A 17,318-nucleotide genomic window follows, 5' to 3' on the forward strand; every position below is an offset into this window, starting at 1 on the left:
AGACAGATCAGCCATGATCTTATTGAATGGTGGGGCAGGCTCAATGGGCCGGATGGCCTACTCCTGCACCTATTTCTTATGTTCTGCTAACCTAGGAAGCCTTTCCTCTTCAAGGCACTACCTTGTTCTGATGTTAACACTATTATCTTCTCATCACTGCTCCAGCCCTCTTCGAGATTATTTCAACTCTAAATCCAATTTATAACTGTCAGCTTGCTGAAGTAACAAAGCTGGAGGATTTTGTAGTGCAATTCCCTGAGAGCTCAAAGGACTCCCTTTTGTAAGTTTGTGGTCCCACTGTGCCAATATGCATACACCAATATCTGACAAGCCTACATTTGATGTGAGTTCAGCTGTGAATTTGCAGGCACTGAGTTTAGGCAACAAGAAACAAGCTTCAAGTTGAGGTGCACACATATTGACCCCGAGTTCAATGACACATACACAAGCCCCAGTTTCAGATTTGCACCTGCATACTCTGAGTTCAGTTTATATGCAACTCCCAACATTGTGTGTAGACCTGAGCTTTGTAACCAAGTTCTCAGGAACATGGTAACCCTCCTAACTTCCCAGAGGCTCAAAGCCCAGACTGGTGAGTTTCCAGATGTACTAGCCAGTATTGCAAATTTTCTCTTCAGCTACCACCCATAAAAACCTTTCAAAACCACAGTCACTTTCCTTGTCAAATGTATGTCCTTTTATACTTCAATCCAAGACAGAACACATTAAATAAAACTATCAGTGAGTACCTGCAGCCTATGGATCCTTTGTGACCACAGCACTCTCCAAATTGGTCATAGTCAGATGTATCTGCAGGAATGAAAGTGGATTTGTTGGCAATATTGGTATTGGGTTACTATTGTCATATGTATGACAACACAGTGAAAAGGTTATTCTTCTCATGGTTCATTAATTTATTATTGTTAGTTTTGTTCACAATAATGGTGATTGATTTCCTATTGTCATTTTACTTGCATACCATCCGGACATATAACTATGGTGATGTAGTACAAAAGTAAAACTAAACTGAATACAGAATATAGTGTTACAGCTACAGAGAAAGTTCAGTGCAGGTAGACAGAGACGGTGCAATGGCCACAATGAGGAAGATTGAGAAATAAAGCATTCATCTTTATCAAATAAGCAGCAGTAGAGGAGTAAGTTTTTTATTATCGATTCAACATAGCATGTTTCTTGAACAATCCTGCCTTTCATAGATCCTGGGTGATTATCTGCATTGGAGGGTTACACATTTGAACAGACATTTTAGTTAGTTAAAGAATCAACTTTAAAGACTGTAACTCTATACTCTAAACCTGTTCCCCTGAAGCTAAATGTCATGATGATGACTCTAATGAAATAGCTAACACAAAATGAAAATGTGCCAGTAAGCACAAGTTAAGCACCTTCTACGCTTCTTCGCTCAACACTAAAAAGGCATGTGATATCCCTGACAGGTCTGTATTTATGAGAGGTGATTGATATGTTTGTGGCCTAAGGTAGAAGGAGTCAATTTTAGAAAACCTAGCACATTTATTTTTCACATTTGAAGGTGCAAGAAAAGATTAAAGACTAGAATGAGTAAGAGGGTGGAGTGGGAAGAGCACAGGAATCCTAGGGTGAAATAGGGATAGAAGAGGGTTTCAGAGATAAAGGGAGACATGTTAATGGGAGATTTAAGACAGAGTTTTTTTAATGAAATTGTTGCCCCTCTATTCTGATGCTGTGCCCTCTTGCCCTAGATTCTCCCACCATGGGAAATATCCTTTCTACATCTAATCCATCTACGCCTTTCAACATTCAAAAGGTTTCAATGAGGTCCCTCCCCATCCTTCTAAAGTACAGCAAGTACAGCCCAGATCCATCAAACATTCATCATGTGATAACCCTTTCATTCCCAATATCATCCTTATGAAACTTTTCTGGAACCTCTCCAATGCCAGCTCTTAGATGAGGAGCCCAAAAATATTCACAATACTCAAGGTGAGGCCTCACCAGTGCCTTATAAAGCCTCAGCATCACATCCCTGTTCTTGTATTCTAGACCTCTTGAAATGAATGCTAACGTTGCATTTGCCTTTCTCACCACCAACTCAACCTGCAATTTAACCTTTAGGGTTTTCTACACAAAGACTCCCAAGTCCCTTTGATTCTCAGATTTTTGGATTTTCTCCCCATTTAGAAAATAAGTCTTCATATTTGTTTCTACCACCAAAGTGCATGACCATGCATTTTCCAACATTGTATTTCATTTGCCACTCTCTTGCCCATTCTCTGAATCTATCCAAGTCCTTCTGCAGCCCACCTGTTTCCTCAACACTACCTGCCCCTCCGCCGATCTTTGTATCATCTGCAAACTTGGCAACAAAGTTCATCATCTATTCCATCATCTAAATCATTTACCACTGACCCCTGCAGAACACCACTAGTCACTGGCAGCCAACCAGACAAGGATCCTTTTATTCCCACTCGCTGCCTCCGACCAATCAGCCAATGCTCTAACCATGTTAGTAACTTTCCTGTAATACCATGGGCTCTTAACTTGGTAAGCAGCCTCATGTGTGGCACCTTGTCAACGGCCTTCTGAAAGTCCAAATATACAACATCCACTGCATCCCCTTTATCTATCCTACACATAATCTTCTCAAAGAATTCCAACAGGTTCGTCAGGCAGAATTTTCCATGAAGGAGATCACGCTGACTTTGTCCTATCTCGTCCTGTGTCACCAAGTACTCCATCACCTCATCCTTAACAATTGACTCTAACATCCTCCCCACTGGGGTCAGGCAAACTGGTCTATAATGTCCTTTCTGCTGCCTTCCCCCTTTCTTAAAGAGTGGAGTGACATTTGCAATTTTCCAGTCCTCTGGCACCATGCAGAATCCAATGATATTTGAAAGATCATTGCTAATGCCTCCTCAATCTATAATGCTACTTCTTTCAGAACCCTAAGGTGTAGTTCATCTGGTCCGGGTGACTTATGTACCTTAGGTCTTTCAGCTTTTAGAGCACCTTTTCGCTTGTAATGTAACTGCACTCACTTCTCTTCCCTCACACCCTTCAACACCTGGCACACTGCTAGTGTCTTCCACAGTGCAGACTGATGCAGAATACTCATTTACTTCATCTGTCATTTCCTTGTCCCCCGTTATTATTTCTCCAGCCTCATTTTCTAGTGGTCCTATATCCATTCTCATCTTTATTTTATTTTTTACATAGTTGAAAACGCTTTTACTATCCATATAACATATAAGCATATAACAATTACAGCACGGAAACAGGCCATCTCGGCCCTTCTAGTCCATGCCGAACGCTTACTCTCACCTAGTCCCACTGACCTGCACTCAGCCCATAACCCTCCATTCCTTTCCTGTCCATATACCTATCCAATTTTACTTTAAATGACAATACCAAACCTGCCTCTACCACTTTGATATTGTTTGCTAGCTTGCTTGCTTTTATATTTCATCTTTTCCCTCCTAATGCTCTTTTAGTTGCTCTCTGTAGTTTTTTAAAAGCTTCCCTATCCTCTGGTCATTCCACTAATTTTTGCTTTATTTTAATGCCCTCTCTTTTGCGTTTACATTAGCTTTGACTTCCCTTGTCAGCCACGGTTGTACTATTTTACCATTTGAGTATTTCTTTGTTTTTGGAATACATCTACCCTGCACCTTCCTTATTTTTCCCAGAAACTCACACCATTGCTACTCTGCTGTCATCCCTGCCAGCATCTCCTTCCAATTTACTTTGGCCAACTCCTCCCTCATACCACTGTAATTTCCTTTACTCCACTGGAATACTGCTACATCAGACGTTACTTTCTCCTGATCAGATTTCAAGTTAAACTCAATCATATTGTGATCACTGTCCCCTAAGGGTTCCTTTACGTTAAGCTCCCTAATCACCTCCAGTCGATTACATAATATCCAATCCAGAATAGGTGATTCACCAGTAGGCTCAATGACAAACTGCTCTAAAAAGCCATCTCTTAGGCATTCAACAAATTCACTCTCTTGAGATCCATTACCGCCCTGATTTTTCCAATCAACCTGGATGTTGAAATCTCCCATGACATTGCCCTTTTGACATGCCTTTTCTTTTTCCTGTTGTAATCTGTGGTCCACATCCCAGCCACTGTTGGGAGGCCTGTATATAACTGCCATCAACGTCCTTTTACCCTTGCAGTTCCTTAACTCAACCCACAAGGATTCATCATCTTCCGATCCTGTGTCACAACATTATATAGGAGGTGGGTATGTTTCGGAACCTCATGCTCTGGGACCTACGGCTCCCGGTACCACCTTCCCAATGGTAGTAGAGAGAAGAAAGTATGACCTGTATGGTGGGGATCCTTGATTGTGGATGCTACTTTCTTGTGGTAATGCTCTTAGTAGATGTGCAGAATGGTAGGGCGGGCTTTGCCTGTGATGGATTGGGCTGTATCCCATGCTCTCTTCTCAATGCTGCTATCAGGCAGGAGGTACAAGGGCCTGAAGACCCACAACAGCTACTTCTTCACTCTTGTCTAGTTTTTGAACCCGAGGAATGCCCACACTATCTTCCACTATATTTCTTTTCCCTCTCCCTCAACTTGCGCTGATGTTTTTGATCGTGCAAGTTATGCATAACTTATGTTCATTTATCATAACTTATTTACAGAGCTTTTTTTCATACAGGTGATGCAGTTCAACCTGGTAAAGTGCATGTGCAGCAATAGATTGCAATACATTCCACAATCCTTAAAATTTTGCCACATACCTTGAGCGTTGCAAAGCAACGACCAACAAAACAGAAGCAGTATTGTGCTGGTAGAAACCCTCCACGTCAGCTCAGAGTGCTCTGCTCCTGGCACCATCTCACTTATCTTCATTTCTTCTAGAAATTCTGCTTCATGGCAATCAGTTACTATGAAATGTAAATCACTAAGTCAAATAAATTTAGAGATGTGCTATATCATCAATGCTGAGCTACAAGTTTCTTCTGCACTTGGGATCTGACCTTACTGCCTGCCTTTAATCAGCTTTATTAACTATTCATTTCAGCCTGGTGTGAAATAACAAACGGTTTCTTTTCCAGAGGTACGTCAGGCTGGTGAATTATCCTAATTGAGATTATGAGCTTTATGGAGATTTTGTCTTCCAATGGGGTGAAAGGAAATTTTGACAGAGTAATTCTTAAGAATGAATTCCAAAGGACCCATCCCCGTTCTGTTCGATGTTCTATTACACGAGTTCAAGGACCCCTCATTTAATGGTATTGGTCCATGATATAAAAAAGGTTGGGAACCCTGTTCTATTGGCTAACGATTCATAATGGAGGAAGGTGGATCATGGTGCTTCACTGATGGGCTAACAATTTACATTAATGAATTACACACAGGAATCATGGCTGACAATAAATGAGAGGGGTTTTCACCAGTGAGAAAGAGGCAACATTAAAAGGCTTGCAGAATAAGGCAAATAATTATCAGATAAATATGAGTTGGTACATTTTGGTAAGAAGAATAGAGAAATCACATTATATTCAGAAGGTAATGTTAGGTTGAGGAACAAGGTGATGTTAGTGTAAGAATACAGCAACTATTAAAAGATGTGCAGAAATTACAGAGCCTGCAAATAAAGGGCACCTCGATAGCATAGTGGTTAGCACAATGCTATTGCGGCTCGGGGCGTCAGAGTTTGGAATTCAATTCCGGTCACCTTTTGTAAGGAGTCTCTGTACATCCTCCCTGTGGAAAGCGTGGGGTTTCCCCAGGCCCTCTGGTTTCCTCCCACAGTCCAAAGACATAACCGGGTAGGTTAATTAGTCATTGTAAATTGTTCCATGAATAGGTTAGGGTTAATCGGGCTTGCCGGGGGTTGCTGGGGCCAGGGGGGGCCTACTCCATGATGTATTGCTAAATCACAAAAATAAACAAAGCATACTACCGTTAGAAACATATACAGAATGTTGAAGGAACTCAGCAGATCGGGAGATGAATTAATCTACTGACCCGTAGATCTTTGGAATGTGGGAGGAAACCAGAGCACCCAGAGGAAACCCATGTCATCATGGGGAGACCATACAAACTCCTTACAGATAGTGGTGGGAATTGAACACAGGTCGCTGCCATTGCATTACATGAACCATTACATTACTGTGCCCCTTCTATGTGGTAAGAAAGAAAGAAAGTGAGGTAAGGATATACAAGCCAATCAGCCATTGTGAGTTTTGAAAATGACCAAATATTCAAATCAAACAATTTTGTTGGTCATTTATCAAGCCATTGCTCAGTGCCTCGTGAAACATTTCACCTATTGAAACAAATCAAACATTTCGATGTCATTCCTGAAGAACATTAATAAAAACTGCTTTCTGAACCCATAGAGACACAAACTCAATATGAGTGAAAGGAGTTTTATTGCAACCAAAAATAGGTGAACTACCAAAGGAGTAATCATGCTCAGAAATAAAGTCAACATAATTGTACAGAGAAACAAATGGGAAAGTCATAAGAAACCATTTATTGAAACAATATATACAGTGCAATTGCTAGACAATATAACCAACAGAAGAAGCTTCAGAGAAACCAGCTCATTTGAACCACAGATTCCCATATAAACTGAAAAGACCAGAAGCTAAAATTGAAATTGTTTGCTTTAATTGGTCAGTAATAGAAGTAGAAGAGTCTTATTTTATTTTTTCTCTTTTTCTTAATTGATATAACATACTAATTTGGCAATGAATAACCCCAAGAGAATGCAAACTCAAATGATTAAGGTCAAGTCAGTTCAGTTTGGTCGGGTTAGTAACACAGATTGTAGGGGATACCTGTTAAACCCGTCATGTCCAGCTGCTGCAGTGAGACGTTCAATCCACATACATAATTTTGAACAGAAGACAACAATTTTGACTTTGCAATCAGTCTAAGGACATGTTTACTTCTTTTTAGGTATATGTGCAACTCATTTATAACTAAACACAAGAGACTCTGCAGATGCTGGAAATCCAGAGCAACACACACAAAATGCTGAAGGAACACAGCAGGTCAGACAGCATCTATGGAAATGAATAAACTTTTGATGTTTCAGGCCAAGACCCTCCTTCAGAACAGGAAAGGAAGAGGGAAGATACCCAAATAAAAAGGTGGAGGGAGGCTAGCTAGAAGATGATAGGTGAAACCAGGTGGGTAGGAAAGGTCAAGGGCTGGAGAAGAAGGAATCTGACAGGAGAGCAGAGTGGATCATAGGAGAAAGGGAAGGAGGAAGAGACCCAGGGGAAGTAATAGGTAGGTGAGAAGAAGTAAAAGGTCAGAGTGGGAAATAGAAGAGTGGGGGGGTGGAGAGAGTGAAAAATTTGTTTACCGGAAGGAGAAATCAATATTCATGCCATCAGGTTTGAGGCTGCCCAGATGGAATACAAGTGTTGCTTCTCCACTCTCAGGGTGACCTCATCTCGGCACAAGAGGAGGCCATGGATTGACATGTTGGAATGGGAATTGGAATTAAAATCTTTGGCCACCTGAAGTCCTACTTGTGGTGGATGGAGCAGAGATGCTCAACGAAGTGGTCCCCCAATTTACAACGGGTCTCACCACTGTTGAGGAGGCCACATTGGGAGCTCTGGACACAATAGACAACTCCTGCAGATTTGCAGGTGAAGTGTTGTCTCACCTGGAAGGACTGCCTTATAACTCTAGTTGTGTTTTAATATCCTTTACTCAGTTGGTGCAAGGAAACATATCCTTGCACTAATTTTGAGTAATGCCTTCAAAAATGTTCAAACATGTATTTTGGATTGTCATTTATTTATAATAATACTCAACTTCATTCATAAAATGCTTTTATTGCATATTATTTGTTTTTCACAACGATTTTGAACTTAATAAGCAACTTGAGTGTTTTCTCAAAATGCTGGAGGAACTCAGCAAGTCAAGCAGCACATATGGAAATTACTAAATATTTTGACGTTGAATAAACAGTTGATGTTTTGGCTCGAGACCTTTCATCAGGATTGGAAAGGAAGGAGGAAGAAGCCAGAATAGGTGGTGGAGGGAAAGGAGTACAAGTTGGTGGTGATAGATTAAAACCAGGTGAGGGGAAGATAGGTAGGTGGGGGAGGAAGATGATGTGAGAAGTTGGGAGGTGATAGATGGAAGAGGTAAAGGATTGAAGAAGGAGGAATCTGAAAGGGGAGGAGAGTGGACCAGGGAGAAGGGAATGAGGAAGGGAACCAGAGGGAGGTGATGGGCAGGTGAGGGTTCTCAGCTCAAAACATCAACTGAGTATTGTACTCCTCTTTTATTTTGTGTCTGCTGCTCTGGATTTCCAGCATCTGCAGAATCTTGTGTGTTTTTCTTGCTCACAGGTTGAGGGCATTGCTGACTAGTGTTTATTTCTATCACTGAACTGAGGAAGTCGCTAGGAGCAGTAGGCTCATAAGAAGATTGGCATATTTCTTTTTGTATAGATTAACAGCTTTCATTTAGGGCTTTAGAGCTATTTAATAGTTTCACGGTTACCATTTCTGGGAATAGATTTATAAACATTAAAGAAAGATGAGCTTTATTTGTCCACTGTATATTGAAACAGAGTGAGATGTGTTGTTTTACATCAAATCAATCAATGAGTATTGTGCTGTGATCACACCTCTGGCACCAACATAGCATGGCCACAACTCACCAACCCTAACCGTTCATCTTTGGAAGGTAGAAGGAACCTGGAGCACCTGGAGGTAAGCCACGCGGTCACAGGGAGAACATAAAAGTCCTTATACACTGCAGTGGGAATTGAACTCCGATCAGTGATCACTGGTGCTGTAAAGTGATCCGTTAGCTGCTACGTTAAATTCCAAATTTATTTAATTACTTGAATTTAAAATTCCACATTTGCCAAGGTAGGATTCACATCAGCTGGACAAATGGCCCAGAGTTCTGCCAGTAACTACGCCACCATCCACCATTCACTCAAGAAGGCAGTGACTTTGACATCAGCCATAGCTCACGTTCCACATTGACTTTACTTCTCAGTTCCTTAACCTTCTCACTAATCTGGCAGAGTCCCTATAAAAGAAAACACATTCAATTTCTTTCATCATTTTGGAAGGAATTTTTACATGAATGTTTAGACTTAATATCAGTTACAATAATTTAAAATGACTTTCTATTTTCCTTAAAGAAAATTGTCTCTATGTGAATTTTTACTCACCTTGTGGCATGTTGCTAGGCTGCTTGTAGCTTTTACAAGGAGGCAGTTCAGGGGCTATCGCTAGGACCTCAGCTTTCTGATACACTGAATCAAGTACTGCATTAGAGCCAAATTCCTATAGAGAGGCAAAGTCCAACATTAGTAGTTTCACTGAGTTATATTTATGTCGGAGGGGACGGGTGAGCTCACTTTAGGAAGGTGAAGCATCTTGCATAGCCTCTCCTTTCCAGGCGTGCTGATTGCAGGCCTGTACAGACCAGAATGATTGCTGTCGTATATACGTCGGCATGGAGGTGGCAGGCCAGTGGGCCTGCTTCCATGTTGGATGGCTCTTTGACTGAGGCTCTCACAAGGGCTGAACAAGTCACTAGTTTATTTGCTAACAGTTGCATTCACACTGATTGGACTATGACGATGTCAAATAACCTATGTCAGTGCCTAGTGACACAGTAGAATTCTATTCTAGTATACGGTAGAATTTAAATATACATAGTATGTCAGTGAATGTGTGTTACTAACCTATGTGCCTTACATTTAATTAAGGAACAAGATCATAAGACATAGGAGCAGAATTAGACCATTTGACCCATTGAGTCAGCTCTGTCATTCCATTATGACTGATTTATTATCCCTCTCAACGTCATTCTCCTGCCTTCTTCCTGCAACCTTTGACACCCTGATTAATCAAGAACCTATCAACCTCCAATGACATGTCCTGCACAGCCATCTCTGGTAATGAATTCCCGATTCACCACTCTCTGGCTAAATTTCTCCTACTTCTGTTCTAAATAAACGTCCGTCTATTCTGAGGTTGTGCCATCTGGTGGTCCTGGACTCCCCCACTATAGGAGACATCCTCTCCACATCCACTCTATCTGTGTCCTCTGGTCCTAGACTCCCTCACTAAAGGAAACATCCTCTCCACATCCACTCTATCTGTGTCCTCTGGTCCTAGACTCCCTCACTATAGGAAACATCCTCTCCACATCCACTCTATCTGTGTCCTCTGGTCCTAGACTCCCCCACTATAGGAGACATCCTCTCCACATCCACTCTATCTGTGTCCTCTGGTCCTAGACTCCCCCACTATAGGAGACATCCTCTCCACATCCACTCTATCTGTGTCCTCTGGTCCTAGACTCCCCCACTATAGGAAACATCCTCTCCACATCCACTCCACCTGTGTCCTCTGGTCCTAGACTCCCCCACTATAGGAAACATCCTCTCCACATCCACTCTATCTGTGCCCTCTGGTCCTAGACTCCCCCACTATAGGAAACATCCTCTCCACATCCACTATATTTGTGTCCTCTGGTCCTGGACTCCCCCACTATAGGAAACATCCTCTCCACATCCACTCTATCTGTGCCCTCTGGTCCTGGACTCCCCCACTATCGGAAACATCCTCTCCACATCCATTCTATCTAGCCTTTCAATATTCAATAAGATAACCCCCTACCCCCATTTTTGAGGCCCAAAGTCATCAAGCATACATTAACCCTTTCATTCCCGGAATAATTCTCATGAACCTGAGAATGCATCTCTTACTTAGCTAATGTAAGATTCTTTTGCAATAAAGAATATTAAAATACTAAGCGTAAGATAAGAAAAGCTCTTGGCTAAATCAAGACACTGAATTTCATCAAGTGTTTCTGCTCTGGTTTTATTGAATATAACATACCTTGTGAGTAATGGTTCTCATTTTACCAACATGGTCATAAAGCAAATTCAGGACTTCAGTGTCATTTTCTTCCTCTGCTAAATGGATGATACTTTGTCCATTCATATCCTTTAGGGAAAGAAGACATCATTCAGATGCGTGACATTTCTTAATGGTTTTCCTTTTATCCCTCACCTCGTCCCCCAAGGGTGCTGGCAATTTGTATATTGTCACTCAGCTGTGACACCATTTACATCAGAAGCCAGTCTGCTTTGCACGCGGCACCACCCTGCAGAGGACTAGAATATAAAAGCAAGGATGTAATTCTGAGGCTTTATAAGGCACTGGTCAGACTGCACTTGGAGTATTGTGAGTAGTTTTGGGCCCCTTAATCTAAGAAAGGGTGTGCTGGCATTGGAGAGGGTTAAGAGGAGTTTAATAAGAGAGATCCCAGAAATGAAAGGGTTAATATATGAATGTTATTCAATGGCTCTGGGCCAGTACTCACTGGAGTTTAGAGGAATGGTAGGGGAATCTCAATGAAACCTATCAAATATTGATAGACCGAGATAGAGTGAATTTGGAGAGGAAGTTTCCTATAGTGGGTGAGTCCAGGACTGGAGGGGCACAGCCTCAGAATAGAAGGACAACCATTTAGAGCAGAGATGAGGAGGAATTTCTATAGCCAGAAGATGGTGGAATCCATTGCCACAGCCAGCTGCAGAGGCCAAGACATCGCTATATTTAAGACAGAGGTTGATAAGTTCTCGATTAACCAGGATGTCAAAGATTACAGGGAGAAGGCAGGAGAATGGGATTGAGAGGGAAAGTAAATCAGCCATGATGGAACAGTGGAGCAGACCTGATGGCCAAATGGCCTAATTCTGACCCTGTTTTACAATCTTCTGCTTGCAATCTTGATCCCTGTGCACGTCTCTTTTATTTACATTCTTTATGTGAAACTGTATTTCTGGCATGGTTCTATTCATAATGAACTGAAATAGAATGCATGCTATTGGACTTCAAATGCCTTTATGCATCCAATTAGCAGTCAGATCCAGTCAAGTTGAGCTTATTGTGATGTGCACAAGTACGGTGAGGTACAAGTACAGTGATAAACTTGCTTGCAGCTGCATCATAGGCATGTAGATCCAGACAGAAACACAAAGATATAAATTATACAAGACAGTGAAAAGAAAAAGACTGCAAAACAAGATCTTTTGCAAATAAAGTGGAGGGACAAGTCCATGGTAGTGCAAAAGATGGTCCATAGTTGGTGATGTGAGATTAGGGTTGTGCAAGTATCTGATGGTTGTCGGGCAGGAATCAAAACATTTATTTCCCAAATCCATTAATCAGAATCATATTTATTATCACTCACACGTTGTGAAATTTGTTGTTTTGCGACAGTGGTACAGTGCAATACATAAGAAGTTACAAGAAATTACAATGAGCATTATAAAAGATAATTAAGTAGTTTAAAAAGAGGAAAATTGTGAGGTACTGTTCATGGACCATTCAGAAATCCGATGGAGGGGAAGAAGCTGTTCCTAAAATGTTGAGTGTATCTTCAGGCTCTTGTACCTCCTCACTGATAGTAGCAATGAGAAGAGGGCATATCCTGGATGGTAGGGGGGCCGTAATGATGTATGCTATTTTCTTGAAGCATTGTCTTTGAAAGTGTCCTCAATGTTGAGGAGGCTCGTGCCCATGGAGCTGGTAGAGTTTACAACCCTCTGTAGCTTTATCTGATCCTGTGCATTGGAGCCTCCATATCGGACAGTGATGCAACCAGTCAGAATGTTCTCCATGGTACATCTGTAGAAATTTGGTGACGTACCAAATCTCCTCAAACTCCTAATGAAATATACTCACTGGTGTATCTTGTTCATAATTGACCCCCACCTGTAAGACTGTTTGAGACAACTTTTTTATTCTTTCTTACTTCTCTTCAAATATTTGTATATTTGTGCACTTGTAATGCTACTGTGACCCTGTAATTTCTTTTGGGATCAATAAAGTATCTCTCTATCTATCAATATGTTGGTTTCAAATACTGGACATCAATATGTGCTACATAAGCACAAAAAGGTAAAATTTAGTTTTTTTGTCATTGTCCCATCGAGATCTACAAGGCCTAGTTCCTTGGGTCTCCCATTACTTTTCTGTCTCCACTTTGAAGAACTCCTTAAAAACCACCCTTTTAGCCTGTTTTTTATTTCTACCTCATGTAGAGGGATGTAAAATTTTATTTATTTGCGCCTATGAAGCATCTTGGTAAGTTTATTGAAATACAAGATATTATATGATCTACTTCCCAGCTGTTAAGGTACTATTCATAAAGTGTAAAATTACATTGATAACGAATCCCAAATTTATTGTTAAATAAAAATCATAATAGATTAAGCTTAGACTTGACTTCCCGAATGTAGGTGTTGACACTAGTCCATCCCATCAGATTTTGTATCCCGTCTCCGGAGGCCTGTTTGGGGTTCAGCGACTGTCTGTGCATGTGAGTGGGTGGGAGGAGGAAAGGGGCTTGTTTTGCCCCGGTTGTGTTCTGTTGTTGCTGCTGCTGCTTGTGTTGTTCTGCTGAACATTGTGAACGTGCTACGTTAGCACTGGAATGTGTGGAGACCTTGTGGGCTGCCCCAGCACATCCTTGGGTATGTTGGTTGTTAACACAAAAAATGTATTTTACTGAATGTTTTGATGTAAGTAAATGAACCTGAGTCTAGAGAATAAACTGATATGGTTTCTCGCTCTGGCCCTGTTATATATTCAATGATAAGCTACTTCCATAGAATCCAATGAATTACATTTCTGAGAACTTTCAGTTAAAATGCCGCAATGTGGCACCTTCCGTACCTGCAAGGAAATAGAGGATCCCATCCTCAGCAGGCATCGCAACCCATCCAGAAGCTGCTCCTTTCTCAACGCCATGAACCTCTGCATGTCACTGCCCATCTCCGAGTTCTCAAACTCCTTTACTGTTGCAATGTGAGCCAACATTACATAGTGTAATGGGGTCAGATCTTTAAACCAAAGACAACAGCTTGTTACTCACACTTACTGAAATTAGTCATACCTAGAGTCTTTGGTGATATACCAAATCTCCTCAGACTTCTAATGAGCTTGCATGCCTTCTTCCTAATTGCGTCGATATGTTGGTCTCAATATACTGGACATCAATACACTGTCCATGAGCACAGTGAGGTACAGCTAGAAAGTCCCCAGCACAACCCTCATTGACCTGATTTGATGTACATGTGACAAATGCACTCAGTGGCCAGTTTATTAGGTACACCTATACACCTGCTCAGTAATGCAAATATCTAATCAGCCAATCCTGTGGCAGCAACTGTTATTGTGTGGTTATTTGAGTTACTTTCGCCTTCCTGTCAGCTTGAACCAATCTGGCCATTCTCCTCTGACCTCTCTCATTAACAAGGCGTTTTCACCCACAGAACTGTCACTCACTGGATGTTTTTTTTTGTTTTGATTTTCACACCATTCTCTGTAAACTCTAGAGACTGTTGTGTGTGAAAATCCCAGGACATCAGCAGTTTCTGAGATACTCAAACCACCCCATCTGGCACCAACAATCATTCCACAGACAAAATCACTTCTGGAAGAGGATGGTGGCAGTGAACAAAGCTACCCTGGCAACGTTCTCCAGATGACCCATAAACTTTTTTTTTCACTTCTTTTCTGTCTTCTTTTCCTTTTAGCTGTGGTCCTGATACTGTTGGAGCCTGTGATATGCAGTTTGATGGTGTGTTTGCAGGCTGATTGAGTGATCTTGTGTTTTGCTGCCTCCAAGGAGGTTCCTGGAGGTGAGTGGCCTTGAGGCCAAGAAGCTTAGAGACGGGGCATGAGCCCTTGATCAACTTAATTCTCACTGATCAAAGTGTTGAGGAAGATTGAAAACATTGAGGTGAGTGTGAAAACGAGCAAATGTTCAGGACTGTCTACCAGCCTCTTGCTTGCTGCTGCCAGAGGAAGGTGTCTGCGTGTGATGGTCTCTCTTTCTCTCTCCCTGATGCTGTCTGAGGATGGTACAGGAGTTCTGGGTCTGCACTTTGTGGATTGGGCTGTAGCTCCTGGTCACTCCTATTTCACTGCTACTTTGATAAATTTGGGTGACTTTGAATCGAGGCAGATAACGAACACTGAGCTGAAATGAATGTGGACTCCTTCGATGTTGTGTTTTATACTCTGCAATTTTGCCCATTCTTTCTTGTTGCTGTTTGCGCGATTTGTTTTTTGCACGTGGGGGGGGGGGGGAGGGGTTGATGCCATTGTTGCTGTTTGCGCGATTTGTTTTTTGCACGTGGGAGGTTTGATGCCATTGTTGCTGTTTGCGCGATTTGTTTTTTGCACGTGGGGGGGTTTGATGCCTTTGTTGCTGTTTGTGCGATGTTTTTTGCATGCGGGGAGGGGCTGATGTTCTCATTGTCGTTCGTGCACTTTGTTTTTCTTTGGAACGGGGGTTTGATGTCCTTGCTTCCATTTGTGCGATTTGTTTTCTTTGTGTGGCGGAGTTGATTTTTTTTCTTTGAACAGGTTCCACGCCTTTCTTTGTTTTGTGGCTGTCTGTGGAAAGACAAATCTCAGGGTTGTACACTCCATGCATACTTTGAATCCTTTTGAATCACATTTCTTCCTGATTCTGACGTTTGATCTGAACAACTAAACTTGATGAACACTTCATGAACCTCGTGACCATGTCTGCATGCTTTTATGCATCGAGTTGCTGCCACATGGTTGGCTGATTAGATACTTGCATTAACGAGGTATACAGGGGTACCTAATAAAGTGGTTATTGAGCATAAAGCTAATCTTATTTTAAGCATACATAGATTATCACGTTCAACACAGTTGGTAAATTTAATCCAAACTGACTATAAATTATGTCACTGAAGATACACAGATCTAAAACTTACAATTATTGTCCCTGGCATCAATGTCAACATCTGTTCCATTCTTCATGGTCTTCTCTATTACCTGCAAAAATCAATAACGTCATTGTTGGATAAGTGTAGTAGAGGTATTAGCTAATCTGGAGTCAGGAGGTTTGCCTGGGGATCACATAGGAACGTAGCGGCTAGAGTAACACTTTATTGCACCAGTGATCAGAGTTCAATTCCCACTGCTGCTTGTAAGGAGTTTGTACGTTCTCCCCCGTGACTGCGTGGGTTTTCTCCAGGTGCTCCAGTTTCCTCCCACATTCCAAAGACGTATGGGTTAGTGTTAGTAAGTTGTAGGCATGCTACATTGGTGCTGGAAGCATAGCAACACTTGCTGGCTGCCCCAGCACATCCTCGGACCTAAACGACACATTTCACTGGATGTACATGTGATAAATAAAGCAGGCCTCCTGCTGATATACCTGTAAGACTTGGAGGAAGCCATTCTCTGCACACAGATGGATAGGAGTCTTCCCCAAAAAGTCTCTTTCATTGATCCGGGCTCCCAGTGAAATAAGATCATTGGCCATCAGGTGCTGGTTTCGTTCCGCAGCTAAGTGTAGTGCAGTCTACGAAAACAATACAAGTAGAATCAGTACACATGCAGCTCTGAATGACCTTCCTCTTCTGATGAGTTCCCATTTCTCTCTATTACAAGACATCATTGTTTCAGTGGCCTCTCGTACAGAGCTTGTTAAGAATTGAAATATTTTCATGATTGTGTTAATACACTTGAAAATAGACCTGAAGCCCAGAGCCCACTCATTTTAAGACTACTTCCCATTCCAACACGTTGGTCCATGGTCTCCTTGACTGCCAGGATAAGGCTGGAGGAGCAACACCCATATTCCATCTAGGTAGTCTCCAGCTTGATAGCATGAACATTGATTTCTCTAACTTCCTTTAATGTCCCTCCCCCCACCTTCTCTCATTTTCAATTTGCCATTGTGGCTCCCTTCTCTCCTCCTCACCTGCTTATCATCTCCCTCTGATACCCCACCTCCTTCCCTTTCTCCCATGTTGTCTGACTTGCTGATTTCCTCCAGCATTTTGTGTGTGTTAAGATGAAGGGGATAATATGCAATTTGGAAAATAGATTTCATTTAACACACAAGATATAATGTCTCTGTTTAAATTGGGTATTACAAATCTGTATGGCTCTTTTTAAGCTGATTATCAGTCTTGAATGAAGCTGAGTATTAGATTGCAGTAAACTTCAGTTTACAGGAACTACTACTGTTACACTGTGATATTTACTGAAGGAATCAAGGTGCAATTATGCTTTTACAGATTAATCCACTTTTCATTTATGCTCTTTTTAAAAATCTCAGAGACATTAATACAAAAGGAGTCCTACAAGCTATTTCTGGAAAGGTAAAATAAAATATTACAAAACTTTTCAAAATCCTCAATCACTTACCTGATCAAGTTTTTCCCTCCCTCATTCCCTCTTCTATTCCCCATTCTAGCTTCCCTCTTACCTCTTCTCCTCACCAGCCTATC

General features: G+C 41.6%; 1 protein-coding gene across 3 annotated transcripts in view; it reads right to left on the bottom strand.

The window, feature by feature from the left end:
* Positions 1–765: 765 nt before the first annotated feature.
* The window catches only part of LOC140716939 (uncharacterized), a 38,379-nt gene continuing 21,826 nt past the window's right edge, over positions 766–17,318 (bottom strand). For 2 of the 3 annotated variants that reach the window (XM_073030088.1, XM_073030089.1), the window contains exons 7-12: positions 16,238–16,384; positions 15,792–15,852; positions 13,714–13,880; positions 10,867–10,974; positions 9,186–9,300; positions 6,484–9,040 (exon numbers count right to left, since the gene is read on the bottom strand). In XM_073030088.1, the coding sequence (XP_072886189.1) occupies positions 9,024–9,040; positions 9,186–9,300; positions 10,867–10,974; positions 13,714–13,880; positions 15,792–15,852; positions 16,238–16,384 (615 nt within the window). In that variant the 3' untranslated portion in view covers positions 6,484–9,023. Of the gene's footprint in view, positions 811–4,758; positions 4,906–6,483; positions 9,041–9,185; positions 9,301–10,866; positions 10,975–13,713; positions 13,881–15,791; positions 15,853–16,237; positions 16,385–17,318 lie in introns of those variants that run through there. The other variant, XR_012096391.1, reaches the window with a different exon arrangement.

The sequence above is a fragment of the Hemitrygon akajei genome, chromosome 26 (genome assembly GCF_048418815.1).
Source record: "Hemitrygon akajei chromosome 26, sHemAka1.3, whole genome shotgun sequence".
In the NCBI taxonomy this organism is placed as follows: domain Eukaryota; kingdom Metazoa; phylum Chordata; class Chondrichthyes; order Myliobatiformes; family Dasyatidae; genus Hemitrygon; species Hemitrygon akajei.